The sequence below is a fragment of the Drosophila kikkawai genome, chromosome 2L, assembly GCF_030179895.1.
Source record: "Drosophila kikkawai strain 14028-0561.14 chromosome 2L, DkikHiC1v2, whole genome shotgun sequence".
Taxonomy (NCBI): domain Eukaryota; kingdom Metazoa; phylum Arthropoda; class Insecta; order Diptera; family Drosophilidae; genus Drosophila; species Drosophila kikkawai.
The window spans coordinates 28,964,207-28,978,764 of NC_091728.1; the positions used below are offsets into that span (position 1 = coordinate 28,964,207).

General features: G+C 53.5%; 2 protein-coding genes across 2 annotated transcripts; one reads left to right on the forward strand and one right to left on the reverse strand.

Moving 5' to 3' along the window:
• The first annotated feature begins 6,083 nt into the window (after nucleotides 1-6,083).
• LOC108083764 (mucin-1-like) lies at nucleotides 6,084-7,955 on the forward strand. Its single transcript, XM_017179691.3, has one exon. The coding sequence runs from the start codon at nucleotides 6,084-6,086 to the stop codon at nucleotides 7,953-7,955; it is 1,872 nt and encodes a 623-aa protein (XP_017035180.3).
• A 3,584-nt stretch (nucleotides 7,956-11,539) lies between these two features.
• Nucleotides 11,540-13,411, reverse strand: LOC138928588 (atrophin-1-like). The gene has a single exon (XM_070285863.1). The coding sequence runs from the start codon at nucleotides 13,409-13,411 to the stop codon at nucleotides 11,540-11,542; it is 1,872 nt and encodes a 623-aa protein (XP_070141964.1).
• Nucleotides 13,412-14,558: the final 1,147 nt, after the last annotated feature.

Below are 14,558 nucleotides of genomic sequence, written 5' to 3' on the forward strand. Positions count from 1 at the left end.
ACCACCGATATGTAGACCCAATGCATTAGAGCTGGTGAGAGGTCCCATGTGCTGCTAAGCATCTTCTTGGATGCATATAGCGCTATGGTGGCCTTTTTTATCCTCTCTACTACATTGGCTCTCCACGTCAGCTTGCTGTCAAGTACAATGCCGAGGTATTTGACTTGTGTTTTCGGGGTCAGCCTGGTTTTGTTAATTTTCGGGGGGATCCATTGCGGCACCTTGTATCTCTTGGTGAAGAGAATAAGGTCCGTCTTATCCGCATTGATATTGAATCCTACCTTCTCCGCCCACTCACATATCTCCCTGAGTGTTGATTCCATGATCGAGCTGAGGGTCGATGGACAGACTCCCGTGATAATTATGCTTATGTCATCCGCATAAGCTTTTATCTTTGGTGCTTTCCTCTCGAATCTCTTGATTAGGTCGTCTACCACCAGATTCCATAGGAGGGGCGACAGAACCCCACCTTGCGGCGTGCCTCTGTGCGCTCCTCTCACCATGGAAGCGGTGCCCCAATCTGATTGTACCCGCCGGCAACTTAGAAGATTTTTTATCCACAAGTTGATAGCGGGGGACGAGTTGGTCGCTTCTAGGCGATCCATTATTGCGTCCGTGCTAACGTTGTTGAATGCCCCGGATATGTCCACGAACACTCCAAGTGCATACTCCTTATTGTTTAGGGCTCTCTCAATGGTGGCTACCAACGAATGTAGTGCCGTCTCCACTGATTTCCCCTTCGTGTAGGCGTGCTGGTTGGTCGACAGTTGTCTCCCTACACCGTTCCTGATGTATAGGTCCAGCAACTTTTCCAGCGTTTTAAGTAGGAATGAGGTGAGGCTTATCGGTCTGTAATCCTTGGGGCTCACGTGGCTGCACTTTCCTGCTTTGGGCAGGAAGACAATTCGAGAGGTCCTCCATTGGATAGGGATATAGCCCGCGCTTAAGCAAGCTGTATATATTGCGTAGAGCCATGGGGTGATCACCTCCTTGGTCACCTGCAGCATGGCTGGGAATATTTCATCTGGTCCTGGTGCTTTTATCCTCGCAAAGGAGTCTATAGCCCAGTGGATTTTACCAGAGGATATTAAACCTTTTGGGAGATGCTCTACTCCAGTTGCTAGGTCCTGGTGCTTATTTGCATCGGGTACCTCAGTGCATCCTGGGAAATGCGCGTGCATTAGTGCTGTTAGGGCCTCTTAGCTGCCCTCAGTCTGGCTGCTTCGATAGCAGCTTCCGGAGTCTAGCTGTTTCCGGCGCAGTCTCTATATTGGAGCAGAAGTTTCTCCATGAGTTTCTTTGCGCCTTGCGTATTTTCTTCTTGTAGTCCCTAAGTAGGACTTTGTATTCCTCATTGATGATGTCATCTTTCGCCTGCTTGACGATTTTGAAGAATTCTTTAAGTTTGTTTCGTCGGAGCGAGAGGTCCTTATTCCACCAGGGTGGCCTGGTCCTCTTTCTCGTGTCCGATATAGGGCATGATGCGTGGTACGCATCCAGCAGTTCTTTGGAGAGTGTCTCTAGGGACTTTTCTATGTCTTCCGCGGATTCTACTATGCCCGGAGGGATCACGAGCCGTGTCACGATAGTCTCCTTGAACTTTCCCCAGTTAGTATTCCGGGGGTTCCTGAAGACTGATTGTTTTGGAGAGTGTTCGAATGCGTATTGGAACCGTATGTACTTATGATCTGAGAAGGATGGTCTCTCAAGGACTCTCCATTCTGATACCAAAGTACCTTGTCCCCTTACCAGAGTAAGATCTAGCACGTTTGAGGAGGTGGGACCTACATAGGTGTGTTCCTCCCCCACGTTTGCTATACTCAGGTTGGTTGAGAGTATAAAGTCTAAGAGGACTCACCTCTGTCGTTTATGTCGGGGCTTCCCCATACACAGTGGTGCGCGTTGGCATCTGCACCCACGAGCAGTTGCTGGTCCTTGGGGCTGGCTTCTACCAAGCTCATGAGTTCTTCTGGTGGGGCCGTTCTGTCGTGTGCCATGTAGCAGGAAGCTACCAAAAGGCGCTTTTTCCCGCTCTCTAGCATCACCACGGTCAGGTCATCAGAGCTGTAGTGAGACCTAAGGTTAGCGTGTAGACCCTTCCGTACAAGTACGGCGGTTCTATTCCTGCTTACCGTTGGTGGATGGAGCAAATTGTAATTTGCGGACTTCAGTCCGGCGATGGCATTGCCTGAGGCGATCCATGGCTCCTGGACCAAAGCTATGTCGGCGGATCCTTGCTCCATGGCTATGAGGAGTTCCGCCGACGCGACCTTGCTCTTATGGAGGTTGAGCTGCAGCACCCTGAGTGTCATGGGTACTGGCCTCACCTCCATACGACGGGTTGACTACTACGGTCAGGTCACCGTCCTCTCCTTCGTCGGACTCATCCAGCGTCATTTCCCGGTCGGCATCCACGATGGTTTCCAGGCTTAGATCCTTCTCCACCACATCTGCCTTCAGGGTGTGAGCAACCTTATCCCCGGGGTGGCGCTTTTTGAGGCGCAGGTATACGCTACCCATGCCCCACGCCATCTTCCCGTATCTGGGATAAAGGATGTCCTCTGCCTCCTTGTTTATCTGGAGGACTGCACTTTGCCCCCCCTCCTTGGGAGATGGGGCCGCAACGTGCAGAACCTTCCAGTCCGCGGTTGGGATATCCGGGTTCTGACGCTGCAGCAGCTTCAGCGCCCTGTCCGCTTGGATTGCGATGGGGAAGAGTACCTTCGCTTTTGGAGTGGATGGGATTAGCTCCCGGTCCACCACCTCTAGCTTGGCTCCCTCCCACAGCGCCTCCAACTGGCAGACCGCTTGCGTCAGCCACTTTCTCGTCGGGTCATCCATGCACTTTAGGATTTTGACCCCATTTAGCCCCAGAGCCATCGAAGGTGGGCATGGGAGCTTCGGGATCATCCTCCATTCGTGCGTACAATGACTCAACGAGCCGCGCGTGCACCATCTTCCACTGCGCCTCGGTCATTTTGCCGGCTTCATCGCTTCTGTCAATGAGGGCCACGATCAGGTGTCGTTTGGTCACCTCACTGACTTTTGCGGTTTTTTTGGTCTTTTTCGCTATTTGAGGAGGGCCTGCCTCTTTAGGCCCGCGTTGCCGCTTGCTCCCCGGTGCGTCCATAGAGGCGCTTTCGGTTGAGCGTTGCCTTTTGTTGGCAAGCGTCTCCTCCACCTTGTTGACGAATACGCCAGTCGAACTCATATGGGGGAGTTTAGCGAAGTGAAGCCTCCCCTGAGCGATTTTCTCTTCAGGCCAGGTAAGCTTTGCCTTCTCCTCTGGGGATAGGGCGGCTTTTTTCTGGAGCCGATCCTGGATGCGGAGGGCAGCCTTGTACATCGCCTTGGCCTTCATACCCTCGCTTGACCGCTTTGGCCCGTCCCTGCGCTGGGAGCTGGTGTCTGTTTTCGGTGAGTGGGGAAGCTGCACGCTCTCAAGGTCCGAGTCTGTATCGACTATGGCACGTGAGCGGCTCAACTTCCCCTGCGTAGTTTTTTCGGCAGTAGCGTTGCAACTGACATGACCTGCTCCCGTTACATCAGAGGTTTTATGCCTCCCGCCAGGCACCTCCACCCATGGCTAACGGCTCACTTCCTTAGGCTTTTTAGGGCAGAAGGAGTTGAGCCGTGGCCTTAGATAGACACTGTATTATCGCGGACGGGGCAAGCAGCAATGCATTACCCCTGTCCGGGCTAATATAGTGCCCATTGCCCAGCCGGCACCCTCGGGAAGGGTTCAGATGGAGGATTTTTGACAGGCCTTCGAACTTAATAACTTAAGTAAATATTTTATTTATTTATTTATTTATTATGAAATTAACGCGTAATTCAAATTGCGCGAAATTTTAGTTTAGCTATACCAACTTCAAGCCCTAAGGGGGGATATACATGTAAACGGTCAAAATGTAGACATTTTTCGTGAATTTTTTAATGTAGGAAATAGTGAAGCTTTTGAAATAGTTAAAAGTAGCATCGGAGATTATTACAACATTTTGTTATGGACAAGATAGAGCGCGTAATTTTTGTCGGAAATCCTAAAAAAAATTGTTTGTATTCATTACACCTTTACCTTTTATTTGAATCTAAAAAACCAAAAAGAAATTGTGACAAAAAAAAAAATTTTGTTTTGAAGGAAAAAATGCCATTTTCAGGTAATCAGATTTCACTTCTCACCCTCTTAAAAAATAGTAATACTCATTTGTATTACCCCCATTTAGGTTCAAATAGAAGATAATTTCATGCTGATCATAATAATTTTTGATTCACTCCGATATGTTACATAGTTTTTTGTGAATCGTGCCCATAGCATAGGTAAAAATGCAAAAATTTTAAGCAGAGAAAAATACGTTTAACACTTATATACCTTGTAACGAATCTCTCCGGCCGGGATAGATCCCAGTCGTGACCAGGGATCCTCTTCAAGAAATTTATTTAGAGGGGACGGAAATATCTGTAGGAAGTTATTATAACAGCGTATGGGGCCCGGGTTGCGAACTTGTGCGCACTAAATTCCGATCGCCGAGGGTCGGCAAGGTGGATGCCGGACGATGTGGTCACTAGATTCCCCAGGAGCAGGCGGGGCATACGCGCTGCTTGTCAACGGCCGGTCGCCGCGCTGCTTTTATCGACTCGTCGATCTGCTTGATGGGTCGGTCCCTACTGCTTGGGTATACTGCTTTCGCCGGTGCGCGGAGTGGCAACTCCGGTGGGCTCCTGGCGGGATTTTCCTGATCTCGCCCAGAATTCGGACGACGTGGGTCGGGGGAATGGCCAGGGCGTCAGAGAGGCGTTAGTCAACTCCGGCTGGGCACGGAGGCTAGCTACGGGTCGGCCAGGCCGAGTTTCACTTGTCACCGTGGTGACGCACGGTGCGCGGAATGGCCAGTGCGGGCGGGGCGGCAGCATGTGTCGAAGTATCCCTAATCTAGGAGTGGATATGGGGGCGGATGCACTCGTAGTCGCGGCGGTGCACGGTGCGTGGGAAACCAGCGCTGGTGTGGCGCTGCGGCTACGGGCACAAGAAGGGGTCCCTAGCGGGGCGAGGACAGAGGAGCACGTATCCTCCAGTCGCGGCGACACGTTGAGCCCGGAGCGCTGTGGGCACGGGAAAGGATTCCTAGCTGAGCGAGGGCAGAGGAGCAGGTGTCCTCCAGTCGCGGCGGCGCGCTGTGCACGGAATGAGCCTGTGCTGGCGTGACGCTGCGGCTGTGGGCACGGGAAAGGATTCCTAGCTGAGCGAGGGCAGAGGAGCAGGTGTCCTCCAGTCGCGGCGGCGCGCTGTGCACGGAATGAGCCTGTGCTGGCGTGACGCTGCGGCTGTGGGCGCGGGAAAGGTTTCCTAGCTGAGCGAGGGCAGAGGAGCAGGTGTCCTCCAGTCGCGGCGGCACGCTGGGCACGGAAGGAGCCTGTGCTGACGTGGCGCTGCGGCTAGGAGCACGGGAAAGGATTCCTAGCGGAGCGAGGGCGGAGGAGCAGGTGTCCTCCAGTCGCGGCGGCACGCTGGGCACGGAAAGAGCCTGTGCTGACGGGACGCTGCGGCTGGGGGCACGGGAAAGGCTTCCTAGCGGAGCGAGGACAGAGGAGCAGGTGTCCTCCAGTCGCGGCGGCACGCTGGGCACGGAAAGAGCCTGCCAAACTCGCGCCCAAGTTCGACGGGCCATACAAAGTGGTCGCCCTTCCGTCCCCAAACATAGCCCGAATCCGCTTGCCCGGGAAACGAAAGGGCCGCCTTGTCAATATCGCCGACTTAAAAGAGTTCCATTCTTCTCTTCCCACAGGTGATGCAGCCACCGACGACGACGCCATGTCGGAGGACAACTCCGGCGTTCAACCCGGGTCCGACAAGCCACGGTCACCCGACCACGATATTAGCGAGGGGTGAATTTAAGTAGTCAACTAAGCTCCCTCTAACCCTAAGACCAATGTTAGCAATTAGATTAACCTTAGAACATTTGCCTACTACTGCCCGTTAGGACATTAACATTTAAGTATCAGTTAGCCTAAGTTTGGATAGTCTTCCTTTCTTCCCATAGATTTATTTACGTACCTACGTACGCGCCAGCAAACAACCAACAAGGATGGAGCCCATCATTATAGACTCCAGCGACGAAGAGAACGTGGCTCCGAATGGACACGATGGCCGACCGGCGACCCCCCGAGATCCCCGGATGCGCCCTGGCACGTTTTACGCCGGCAGACCCACCAGAGCCTGCCCAACCGGGATTCGACAGACTCGAGGCCCTCCCCGAGCCCCGTCGCCCCCGATGCGGCCCACTGCGTCCAGAGCGCCACCGCGCCGGGCCACGCCGCGCCCGATGTCCGAGTCTTCGGACGAATCTCCCCCAACATCGCCACCACGGCGCGCCGCGCCACCAACGCCTCCACGACCCTCGCGCCGCTCGATCTCCCCGTTCTACGTGGACAGCACTGGTCGCAGGATCCCATGTTCCGAAGCTCCGCCGGCCCGACTGGACTTTCTTAACCCGGGCTACACGGGACCCTATCGAGGCTCGCAAAACCCGGATGCGCCGGGTCATTCTCGATGGTACCCCAACCCGGGCACGCCAGGTCACTACCAGGGGACCCACAACCCGGCCGCTTCAGTGCCACCGGCACGAGAACGTTACAGTCCGTGCAGCCCTCGCCAGCAGGGCCCTGAGCCAGACGAGGACGACGAGGAGGGAGGCTCTCTAACCTCCAGTCCGCCTGCCTCTCCGCGCGACAGTGATGCCACACCTCCGTACTCCGGGTACCACGGGGAAGGAGCCAGCGAGCAGGACGACGATGACGCTCAAACTATCAGCAGCGACAGCGAGCCCGACGGTGATGCCCCCTCGGCGGCACACTTCATCTGGGAGGGAGAGGACCGATGCGGCTACTGGCGGGGATCGTGGATCCAGCTGATCCATACCCACTATACCTCAATCCTCATCGAGGCCCCCTTCCGGCCGACTCCCGACCCGATCGTCACCTTTCCCCCGTCACCGGAGAGGCTATGTGTAATGGCCCCGGACGAGGACTGGGAAATGGACATGGGGAACACCCCCGAAGTCCGTCCGCCGTCGCCAGCACTGGGAGAGGATGCGGCCCTACCCATCTTCCCCGGCGACCGGGCAGATGCTAACGCCCCACTGGCGTCCACGAGCCAACACGCGCCCCACATCACCGACGAGACGTACGACAACGCCCCACTAGCATCCACGAGCCAAGGCTCGATTCACACCGCCGACGATCCAGACGAGCATGGCTACCAGCCCACCGGAAAGGCTATGCAGTGGGAATCCGAGTCTAGCGACAGCGAGACGGAGACTGGACAAAGGTTCCGACGCAAAGAGGTGCGACCCCGGCCGCCGCCGGACGTTGGTGCACCAAGCCACCAACCCTCGGCCCACCGCCGTGTGATGTCGACCGAGAGGAACACGCCGCCCAATGCTGCCGAGACCATCCGCCGGGCATCGACCCACAGCCGCGCCACGATCGACGGTGAGGTCACTCCACCGACAACCCCACGTGTCGACCCCGGAGATCGCGGATTCGACCTCTCTCCAGGCACGCTGGACGTGCTGATGGAGGAGCTCGAGCCGGCAGTAGAAGGTCTACTTCAGGAGCTAATCCCAGACTGGGACCTGAATGCACCCTCGACAGCGCCAGCCCAAGCCACCGCCGCCGACGAGGTCCCACCTCCAGCGCCACGCTTCCCTCGCCAAGTCCCTGCGGGAGACTATTTCACGACCGACGATCCGATGCCCGCGCGAGTCGCCATTCCAGCCGCTTGGTGGACCAACACCCCCGACCGACGGGTCCCACTGACGGTTTGGCAGGAGATTGAGCGCCGAAGCTACGCCGCCCGTTACAGCCGCCAACGCTTCCGCGTCCGCACCCAGGAGGACCCCTACCAGGTCACGATGAAAACTTCAGGAGAGGTCCAAATTCGTTTCGGTTCGGCGTAGTAGGGAGGGAGTGTGACGCCTCCATTCCTTCGGCGCACAACCCTGCCTATTAAAATAAGCATAGAGACTAAGTATACAAATAATCCCCCCTTATGTTATAACTAGCCTGTAATTTAAAGTAGTAAGACGGCACTGAAGCCACTTCAATTATTAAATCTTTTGTTGGCATTGGAGCCGTAAGCAAGACCACCTTGAAGTATATTTAAAGTAGGGACAATTAAGTTAAAATAATAATCTAAGTTCAGCACCTCAGAGATCGCTGAAACGGGTACATTATCGACTAGTCGAACTAGTCGAACCAGATCAGTTCTCGGTGAACCGGTTCGAACCACCGGTTCACTCAAAAGCTATGACAGCTGTCGAACTTGCAACCGAACCAAAAAATTTTTAAAAATTCAAAATGGAACGGTTTTTAGTAAAAATCATTTTAGTAAAATGAGCTACTTTGGCTTACAAAATAGACACTTCGACGATTTTAAGTTAAAATTTTATCAACAAACATATTCCAAATTAATGGAATGATATACAAAAATAAAATTAAGTTCATTTAGTTGGAAATTGATCAAAATATTTAAATCAAATTTTATTCAAGTAAATATTTCTATGTTAAATGAAGAAAAACGGTGGCAAAAATTAAGTTCGCCACTGTATGTCGTTAGTAGTTTGGCGGAGATATGTCGCTTACAAACGACATAACTCCGCGCGGAGATATGACGCTTTTTTTCTGGCGGAGATATGTCGCATGAAAACGACATAACTCCGCTCGGAGATATGTCGCTTTTTTTCCGGCGGAGCTATGTCGTTTTAAAGCGACATAACTCCGCGCGGAGATATGTCGTTATAAAACGACATAGCTCCGCCGGAAAAAAAGCGACATAAGTCCGCCCGAAAAATGTACCGGGCGGAGATATGTCGTCGGACTTATGTCGCTATGCCGTATTTCCCTAGTATTATTGGTCACAGTTTTCAGGTTCCTCCGATCTCTGTCCCGCTGGCGGCCCAAATACTGCGTTTCGGCATTCCCATTCGCATGTGTTTTTGCGGCCATCCAGCCTCTTGTCGATCCTTTCCCGTGCTCCCAGCCGCAGCGTCACGTCAGCACAGGCTCTTTCCGTGCCCAGCGTGCCGCCGCGACTGGAGGACACCTGCTCCTCTGCCCTCGCTCCGCTAGGAAGCCTTTCCCGTGCCCCCAGCCGCAGCGTCACGTCAGCACAGGCTCTTTCCGTGCCCAGCGTGCCGCCGCGACTGGAGGACACCTGCTCCTCTGCCCTCGCTCCGCTAGGAAGCCTTTCCCGTGCCCCCAGCCGCAGCGTCCCGTCAGCACAGGCTCTTTCCGTGCCCAGCGTGCCGCCGCGACTGGAGGACACCTGCTCCTCCGCCCTCGCTCAGCTAGGAATCCTTTCCCGCGCCCACAGCCGCAGCGGCACGCTGGGCACGGAAGGAGCCTGTGCTGACGTGACGCTGCGGCTGGGAGCACGGGAAAGGATCGACAAGAGGCTGGATGGCCGCAAAAACACGTGCGAATGGGAATGCCGAAACGCAGTATTTGGGCCGCCAGCGGGACAGAGATCGGAGGAACCTGAAAACTGTGACCAATAATACTAGGGAAATACGGCATAGCGACATAAGTCCGACGACATATCTCCGCCCGGTACATTTTTCGGCGGACTTATGTCGCTTTTTTTCCGGCGGAGCTATGTCGTTTTATAACGACATATCTCCGCGCGGAGTTATGTCGCTTTAAAACGACATAGCTCCGCCGGAAAAAAAGCGACATATCTCCGAGCGGAGTTATGTCGTTTTCATGCGACATATCTCCGCCAGAAAAAAAGCGTCATATCTCCGCGCGGAGTTATGTCGTTTGTAAGCGACATATCTCCGCCAAACTACTAACGACATACAGTGGCGAACTTAATTTTTGCCACCGTTTTTCTTCATTTAACATAGAAATATTTACTTGAATCAAATTTGATTTAAATATTTTGATCAATTTCCAACTAAATGAACTTAATTTTATTTTTGTATATAATTCCATTAATTTAGAATATGTTTGTTGATAAAATTTTAACTTAAAATCGTCGAAGGGTCTATTTTGTAAGCCAAAGTAGCTCATTTTACTAAAAACCGTTCCATTTTGAATTTTTAAAAATTTTTTGGTTCGGTTGCAAGTTCGACAAAAAACATCGATGTCGATGTTTTCAAAATAGACCATCGATGTATAACTTAACATCGGTATCAAAAAAATCATCGAAAAACATCGGAAAATAGCGCTAAAAATAACATCGATGTTCGATGCACCGATGAACTTTGTAATAAATTACAAAGGGCTTATTTCTATTATCTTTTTTGTGAGTAAAAAATGCAAACAAGCTACCGTAGTAATTATATATTTTGTTCTTATTTTTTAGATATGAAATGACATAATTAAAAATGATATCAATATTGATGCTTTCATAGGACTTTTTCATTTTATTTGAAATTATGAAATAGGCAAAAATTTGTAAGATGTTATCCATAGGCCCATTTATCCATAGACTCATAAATAAATATTAAATATTGTTGAATCAGAGACCGATGTTTCGTCAAACATCGATGCATCGGTTAACATCGATATCAACAAAAACATCGAAAACATCGAAAACATCGGAAACATCGCTATAAAAAACCTTGATGCTCGATGCATCGATGTTTTCAGCATCACTAGTTCGGTGTGCCAATAATTTTGTTCAGGGAAATGTGACAGTTTTTTTAGTTTTTTAATTTTTATAAATTATTCGAATGATATACAAGGATAAAATTAAGTTCATTTAGTTGGAAATTGATCAATATATTTAAATAAAAATTGTTTAATGTAAATATTGCTATGTTTAATGGAGAAAAAGGGTTCCAAAGTCAGACATGCTAACTGTGCCAAAAATTAAGTTCGTCACTGTATTTTCGCGCGGAGTTATGTCGCTTTAAAACGACATATCTCCGCCGAACTAGAAACGACATATCTCCGCGCGGAGTTATGTCGCTTTAAAGCGACATATCTCCGCCAAACTAGAAACGACATATCTCCGCGCGGAGCTTTCGTAGCTGGTGTCGCGGTGTGGGCGGGTTCGTCGCGGGCGTGGACGAGGATGCGATATACACCGATGCGGACTTGTTCGCGGAGACACGGCGATGGGCACGTCTGCCTCGGTGTCAAGTTTTCAACGGAAGAGAGTGAATGCCGGAAGACGCGAGCTGTCATAGCTTTTGAGTGAACCGGTGGTTCGAACCGGTTCACCGAGAACTGATCTGGTTCGACTAGTTCGACTAGTCGATAATGTACCCGTTTCAGCGATCTCTGAGGTGCTGAACTTAGCTTATTATTTTAACTTAATTGTCCCTACTTTAAATATACTTCAAGGTGGTCTTGCTTACGGCTCCAATGCCAACAAAAGATTTAATAATTGAAGTGGTTTCAGTGCCGTCTTACTACTTTAAATTACAGGCTAGTTATAACATAAGGGGGGATTATTTGTATACTTAGTCTCTATGCTTATTTTAATAGGCAGGGTTGTGCGCCGAAGGAATGGAGGCGTCACACTCCCTCCCTACTACGCCGAACCGAAACGAATTTGGACCTCTCCTGAAGTTTTCATCGTGACCTGGTAGGGGCCCTCCTGGGTGCGGACGCGGAAGCGTTGGCGGCTGTAACGGGCGGCGTAGCTTCGGCGCTCAATCTCCTGCCAAACCGTCAGTGGGACCCGTCGGTCGGGGGTGTTGGTCCACCAAGCGGCTGGAATGGCGACTCGCGCGGGCATCGGATCGTCGGTCGTGAAATAGTCTCCCGCAGGGACTTGGCGAGGGAAGCGTGGCGCTGGAGGTGGGACCTCGTCGGCGGCGGTGGCTTGGGCTGGCGCTGTCGAGGGTGCATTCAGGTCCCAGTCTGGGATTAGCTCCTGAAGTAGACCTTCTACTGCCGGCTCGAGCTCCTCCATCAGCACGTCCAGCGTGCCTGGAGAGAGGTCGAATCCGCGATCTCCGGGGTCGACACGTGGGGTTGTCGGTGGAGTGACCTCACCGTCGATCGTGGCGCGGCTGTGGGTCGATGCCCGGCGGATGGTCTCGGCAGCATTGGGCGGCGTGTTCCTCTCGGTCGACATCACACGACGGTGGGCCGAGGGTTGGTGGCTTGGTGCACCAACGTCCGGCGGCGGCCGGGGTCGCACCTCTTTGCGTCGGAACCTTTGTCCAGTCTCCGTCTCGCTGTCGCTAGACTCGGATTCCCACTGCATAGCCTTTCCGGTGGGCTGGTAGCCATGCTCGTCTGGATCGTCGGCGGTGTGAATCGAGCCTTGGCTCGTGGATGCTAGTGGGGCGTTGTCGTACGTCTCGTCGGTGATGTGGGGCGCGTGTTGGCTCGTGGACGCCAGTGGGGCGTTAGCATCTGCCCGGTCGCCGGGGAAGATGGGTAGGGCCGCATCCTCTCCCAGTGCTGGCGACGGCGGACGGACTTCGGGGGTGTTCCCCATGTCCATTTCCCAGTCCTCGTCCGGGGCCATTACACATAGCCTCTCCAGTGACGGGGGAAAGGTGACGATCGGGTCGGGAGTCGGTCGGAAGGGGGCCTCGATGAGGATTGAGGTATAGTGGGTATGGATCAGCTGGATCCACGATCCCCGCCAGTAGCCGCATCGGTCCTCTCCCTCCCAGATGAAGTGTGCCGCCGAGGGGGCATCACCGTCGGGCTCGCTGTCGCTGCTGATAGTTTGAGCGTCATCGTCGTCCTGCTCGCTGGCTCCTTCCCCGTGGTACCCGGAGTACGGAGGTGTGGCATCACTGTCGCGCGGAGAGGCAGGCGGACTGGAGGTTAGAGAGCCTTCCTCCTCGTCGTCCTCGTCTGGCTCAGGGCCCTGCTGGCGAGGGCTGCACGGACTGTAACGTTCTCGTGCCGGTGGCACTGAAGCGGCCGGGTTTTGGGTCCCCTGGTAGTGACCTGGCGTGCCCGGGTTGGGGTACCATCGAGAATGACCCGGCGCATCCGGGTTTTGCGAGCCTCGATAGGGTCCCGTGTAGCCCGGGTTAAGAAAGTCCAGTCGGGCCGGCGGAGCTTCGGAACATGGGATCCTGCGACCAGTGCTGTCCACGTAGAACGGGGAGATCGAGCGGCGCGAGGGTCGTGGAGGCGTTGGTGGCGCGGCGCGCCGTGGTGGCGATGTTGGGGGAGATTCGTCCGAAGACTCGGACATCGGGCGCGGCGTGGCCCGGCGCGGTGGCGCTCTGGACGCAGTGGGCCGCATCGGGGGCGACGGGGCTCGGGGAGGGCCTCGAGTCTGTCGAATCCCGGTTGGGCAGGCTCTGGTGGGTCTGCCGGCGTAAAACGTGCCAGGGCGCATCCGGGGATCTCGGGGGGTCGCCGGTCGGCCATCGTGTCCATTCGGAGCCACGTTCTCTTCGTCGCTGGAGTCTATAATGATGGGCTCCATCCTTGTTGGTTGTTTGCTGGCGCGTACGTAGGTACGTAAATAAATCTATGGGAAGAAAGGAAGACTATCCAAACTTAGGCTAACTGATACTTAAATGTTAATGTCCTAACGGGCAGTAGTAGGCAAATGTTCTAAGGTTAATCTAATTGCTAACATTGGTCTTAGGGTTAGAGGGAGCTTAGTTGACTACTTAAATTCACCCCTCGCTAATATCGTGGTCGGGTGACCGTGGCTTGTCGGACCCGGGTTGAACGCCGGAGTTGTCCTCCGACATGGCGTCGTCGTCGGTGGCTGCATCACCTGTGGGAAGAGAAGAATGGAACTCTTTTAAGTCGGCGATATTGACAAGGCGGCCCTTTCGTTTCCCGGGCAAGCGGATTCGGGCTATGTTTGGGGACGGAAGGGCGACCACTTTGTATGGCCCGTCGAACTTGGGCGCGAGTTTGGCAGCGAACCCATCCATGGCCTTAGATAGGTGATGCTGGCGTACGAGAACCGATGGTGGGTTTCCATGCCCGACGCCTGAGGTCGTATTGCCGTCCTTGGTCGCGGCTAGCCTTTTGAAAATTCGTCTGAACGATCTGAAAAATCTCCTTCAGCCGTCCAGCTCGGTCGACAGGGGTCTCCGGAGCGACGCCTGCTCCCGGTGTCACTTGATCATACCATGAGCCTGGTAACCGCGGCTCTCGCGCCTGTAGCAGGAAGGCGGGGCTGTATCCCGTGGTCTCCGAGACGCTGGTATTGATGGCGAGGCTCAGTTCGGGTATCAGTTTATCCCAAGTACTCTGGTCTCCGCCGACGTACTGCGAAATCATGGTTTTGACCGTGCGATTTGCTCGCTCAGTGGGATTCTCGCGTGGGCAATATGGGGCCGTGTACTGTAGCTCCACGCCCGTCTCCTTGAGGAATTCTCTGAAGGCTTTGCTGGTGAATTGGGTGCCGTTGTCGCACACCAGTTTCTTTGGGGCGCCGAACCTCCCAATGATTCTCTCGCGGAAAGCCTGTATCAGCGTGGTCGTGGTGGCCTTACGTAAGGGGACCAGTTCCACCCACTTGGTGAAACTGTCGAAGAAGACTAGTAGCATCGTGTTTCCCGCCTTGGAGCGCGGTAGCGGTCCCACAAAATCCGCACACACTATGCCAAAGG